Below are 5060 nucleotides of genomic sequence, written 5' to 3' on the forward strand. Positions count from 1 at the left end.
TGCTTCCCTATAAAGGTGCGGTTGCCAAGGTCAGGGATTAGGGCCACGTGCGACACGTCTGGGTCCACCTGGCTGGACCATTGGTATTCGAAGACTCCTTAGAGAGGGAACTCACCTATCGAGCCGAAGACTCCAGATTCGAAGTCCCATACGAATTGTCCTCGGCGTCGAAGACCCATTCAAGGGCTATTGATGGTGTCCTGGATAAGGGGGTGCTAACCTAGTCGACCCATGGTCCTCGGGCTGGCCTGACTAGCCCTCATTCGTGGTCAAGGTGGACTCTAGAAGCCGTAGCAGGAAGCATAATCAAGACTACCTCTCTCGAAGACTTGACGTATACTCCAAGATCTCTGCTGCCGCCTAGCTCCTAGTTTCCGACCTTGTAACCCTAGATACCCTCTCTGGCGTGTACATAAGCCATAGGGTTTAGCCCGTGGAGGGGACACTAACACAAAATCATTCAACTATCCCTGAAGTTAGATCACACATTACTATCTCGAGGTACATCATCTCTGCACTTGATACATCTTCATCAATGTAAACAAGAGCATGACGTAGGGTTTTATCTCCATCAAGAGGGCCTGGACCTGGGTAAACACCATCTCCTTCGTTCTTGTTACCCTCGATCAGAGATCCATAGCTCAGGACCCCTACCCCAAGGTCTGCTGGTTTTGACACCGACAAGCATCTATAGTCGGGGACCCCAAACCGGCCTCAAACGCTCCGGTGGACCGTCTGGTCATGAAATTTTGATCCAGATGGGCGCCTCAGGCGGGGCTCAAACGCCCAGGCTGACCAACACCCCTCATATTCAGCTCAAATATGGGGCGGATATGGAGGCGTCCAGGCGCGCTTGGGTGCGTCTGCCACGCCGTACTAATGGCGGGGTCCATGCGAGAATCGCACGGAAACCCGGCGGTCCAACAGACGTCTCCTCCAGTGGGGGTGTGAATGTCACGTGGCACCGGTCCAGCTTACTGCCCGAGGCCAAATCCGACTATTTAAGCCTGCAAGCGTCCCCCAACCCTAGCCCATCCACCTCCTCTCTCTCCGCGCCCAGCCCGAGCCCATCCACCTCTTCTCTCCTGATCCCGCTCTCTTCCCGCGCTCTCCGGCTGCGCCATGGTCCGGAAGAAAATAACCATCTATGCCATGCTCAGCCGGAGCGCCGGTATGAGATCCAGCAGGAAATTTGGGCAAGGTGTGCCGACGCATCGCCTGCGTCGCTGTTGGGCTGCCTCCGGGGTTGCCTGAGCCGGAGGAGGAGGAGGTGGAGGGAGAGGAGTAGCATCCGGCTCCGATGGAGGATGACTAGGAGGCGGAGCAGCCAGAGCAGGGGCTGACGCCAGCTCCGGGCTTCAACATGGAGCAGGCGGAGGCGGAGTTCACCATTGCCTGAGCAGACGAGATGGCAGAGCAGTAGGCCATCCTAGAGTCCATCCAGGATGATGCCTATGTGGAGGCCAACCGGCGGTTCATCCGGCAGGAACGGGCGGCTACCGACGCCCTCTTCCACGAGCTCGAAGCGGAGATGGATGCGCAGGCCACCGCAGAGGAGCCGCAGGAGCCAAAGCTGCGGCTACCGCCCGTGTACCCCGTGCCGGGCACGGAGACAGTGGACATCTCCGACGAGGAGTAGCTAGTTGATCTACGTAGTATGTAAAGTTTTTTCGCATGTTTTTATATCAATTTAAGTTCGCAGACGTTTGTGGGGTCGGATTTACCAAGTCCGGTTGTAGATGCTCTAATTGCACCGAACCTATATGATGCTAACTCATGCAGAAATGAAATAAACATACCAATAAATAAACATGAAGATTACAACTAACAATTTAAAATGCATACACATTGAATTTAGACATGAGAAAATCTTAGGCGGGTCGAATTTAGCAAGGCAGGAACAAATCAATCAAGTTTCTACTAAAACAGAACTCTAGAATCAGTCCGTCTGGTTAAGCATTGGGAAGCTGATAGGTCGCATTTTATTTAATCAAAACAGGGAATTGCAAGTCAATAAATCAATAAATAAAAAGTATATTTACCTTTTCTAGTGATTAAATACAGTTCAGAAGATAAGAGCATCTACAATCAGTATTAGCTAATATTGATCCCTAAAGCCCGCCGACGTTCTCAATTAGTGACCGAGCACGTCTATTTTGACCCTCCATTTATATATATGCTTGTAACTATATCCTTTACATTCTACTTAAATTATCCCGTCAAATGCGTGTGATTAATAGAGATGGAGGAAAAAAGAGAAAAGAGAGAATAAAGTAAAAGAAAAAATGGTCCGGCTGGGCTGCATCAGGTTGTCGGAGACCGGACATCCCCATATTTGATGTAAATATGAAAAAATGGTCCGGAGGTTCGGTTGAGCCGCTTTTCTTTTACTTTTCTGTCCGGGCAAATTCCCGGATAGTCTGATTGTTGGACATTCGAGTGGTCCGTTTGTAGATGGTGCAAGACACCGGCCAGCCGCTGGCTCCGGTGCTCGTAAACAAGGCAAGTTGCTTTCTCGCAAGTCGGCAATTCCTGATGTCATGGAATTGCAATTGGGTTTTATTCCAAGACGGTTGACAAAACCATGCGACACCTCCGGTTTCATCGCATCCGGACACAATTTCCCAACAACCGAAACCGCTTCACTTTCTCCTCTCTCTGTTGTTTAATTGATCCTCCATTCCTCCTACCTGCCCCGGCGCCAACAAACCATCGCAAGGGAGGAACAGAACCCCATCTCCCCCTGCCGCTGCTTTTTGCTGCCATGGACGGCGGCTACCGCTCCAAGTCGTACGCCAGCGGCCGCATGCAGATCGAGCCCTATACAGGCGGCGCGCGGCCGGACTTCCGGTCCTTGTCCTACGGCGGCGGCGGGGTGTCGTACCAGTACCAGTACGAGTACGGCGCCGGAGTAGGGCAGGTGACGACGGTGGTGGAGGAGGAGGAGGTGAAGAGGAGCAAGTCTAAGCGGCGGTGGCTGGCGCTGGGTGACCCGGACATGGAGCGGAAGAGGCGGGTGGCGGCGTACAAGGCCTACGCCATGGAGGGCAAGGTGAAGGGATCCTTCCGCAAGAGCTTCAGATGGATCAAGGACCGCTACCTGCACCTCGTCTACGGCGTGTCCTAGCTACTAGCAGTAACGCAGGCAAGAAACAGCACAGAGCAGATCGATGGAGCTGCAGAAATCAAATTTCTCCTTTGTTGTTTATACTCTATTTGTTTGTGATGCTTGACCAAGGTCAGTAAAGATAGGTAAACATATTCCTCTGCTTTTTTCTTCTTCTTCATGATGTCAATGACTGTCGTGTCAGTTGTATGTATCTGAAAGAAGTTTTGCAGTTCAATTCTTCAACGAATCAATCGCCAAAGTGGGTGATTTGCATACGTGGATGCTGTTGATGCTTAGTTTTTCCTTATTTCTATTTTATGATTGACCAATATAAACATCAACAACTTCAAATTGGACTAAGTTTTAGATTTACATTAGCTGGTTCTAGGAGTTGTTGGTGTTTGGTTTTATGATTTATTCCTTCCGTCCGAAAATACTTGTCATCAAAATGGATACAATAGGATATATCCAGAATTAAAATACATCTAGATACATCTCATTTTATTCATTTTGGTGACAAGTATTTCCGGATGGAGGAAGTATTTTGTCAATTATTGTGTTCTTACGAACTAGTCAGATTAGCTTTCGTGCGCGGATTGATTTAAGCTGCGATTGCGTGGAAGGGTGAATGGAAACCTGTATTCTTAGAACCTACTTTTGACGAGGTCTCAGCCTCAAACCTAATCGAGCTTACGCGATATAGAAGACCAAATGACACGAAACTCATGTGTTCTTTTTATGGATTTCATTAACGCGAAATGAATCATCAAATTGTTAGAGCATCTTCAACTGGCATGTAACGCGCGTCACACAAAAAAGGCATTTACAGCGCCGTTTACATGAGTTTTTGCACGCCGCGAAGCGCTAGCTCCAGCTTCCGCTGCAAAATAGAGCGCGCAAGCCGCTCCAGCAGACGCGCTATATTTATTCTTTTTTATACTACGACTCGATACACGTATAGGCATAGATAGATAAATACAATAGATAGATAGATTAAACGATAGATAGATAGTAAACGATAGATAAAAAACGATACATAGATAGTGCGTAGATAGTTCATAGCCTCCTCCTAAGATAGGTAAAATAACTACTCGTCGTCCTCCTCCAACTCGGACTCCACCTCGGCGATGTCCTCCTCCGACGTCACATTGAAGGCGTCAAGGTACCGCTCGTCTTCGAGTCCCAGGACGACGCTTCTCCTAGCTCGATGTTGAACCGAGCGGCCGCCTTCCGCGTACGCCGGTCCTCGCGATAGGCGGCTCGCTCCGCCCTCCTCTCCTCCCTCTCCGCTTTTCGTTCCGTGAAGAACTGCTGCTCTTTGATGACGTCCTGCGGGAAGCGTTGGTGCCACAACGCCATGGCTTCCTCGTCCATCTCGGCAAGGCTCAGACGGCACTCCCGCCTCCGGTTCTCGCGACGATCCTCGTCAGTGAGAAGCTACGGGGAAGGCGCCAGCTCCTGCGCCATCTCCCGCGTCGGCACCTCCGGGATGTTCATGTCCCGCCTGGACCGCCAGAGGCGCCACGCCGCCGCGTCGTATGCGCGGGCGGCCTCGTGGGCGGTCTCGAATGTGCCGGGGCCGAGCGCACGTCGCCGGACCGAATCTTGGCGGAGATGGCGCTCGACGGGCGCGCACGGACGCCGCGGTAGCCCGAAACTCCCGGCGGCGCGGCGTCATGGTGGCGCGGTGGTGGCGCGTCGGCGGCGAGGTGAGAAAGCGGCAGAGGGAGCGATGAGAGAGCGGCAAAGGGCGCGTGCGAGGTGGAGAGCGATGGGAGGGCGCGTGGTGGCGCTGCATTTTAAGGCACGCCGGAAGTGGCACGCCAAATCTAGCACGTGACGACCTCTTTTCCCCGCGTGCGCGCGCAATCGTCTGCCGCGGGCCTAAGTTTCCCGCCTCCGTTGGAGCGTGCGAAACTGTCCCGCGCGCGCTAAAACCACATTTTACTCC

At 52.0% G+C, this 5060-nt stretch overlaps 1 protein-coding gene across 1 annotated transcript; it reads left to right on the top strand.

The window, feature by feature from the left end:
• The first annotated feature begins 2553 nt into the window (after nt 1–2553).
• On the top strand, nt 2554–3384 carry LOC119276096. Its single transcript, XM_037557084.1, has one exon. It carries the CDS (start codon nt 2585–2587, stop codon nt 3125–3127), a length of 543 nt encoding a protein of 180 aa, XP_037412981.1. The 5' UTR covers nt 2554–2584; the 3' UTR covers nt 3128–3384.
• Nucleotides 3385–5060: the final 1676 nt, after the last annotated feature.

Source organism: Triticum dicoccoides, chromosome 3B (assembly GCF_002162155.2).
Source record: "Triticum dicoccoides isolate Atlit2015 ecotype Zavitan chromosome 3B, WEW_v2.0, whole genome shotgun sequence".
NCBI classification, from domain to species: domain Eukaryota; kingdom Viridiplantae; phylum Streptophyta; class Magnoliopsida; order Poales; family Poaceae; genus Triticum; species Triticum dicoccoides.

Coding starts and splice junctions, on each gene's coding strand:
- LOC119276096 (XM_037557084.1), top strand. CDS start 2,585: ATGCGACACCTCCGGTTTCATCGCATCCGGACACAATTTCCCAACAAC.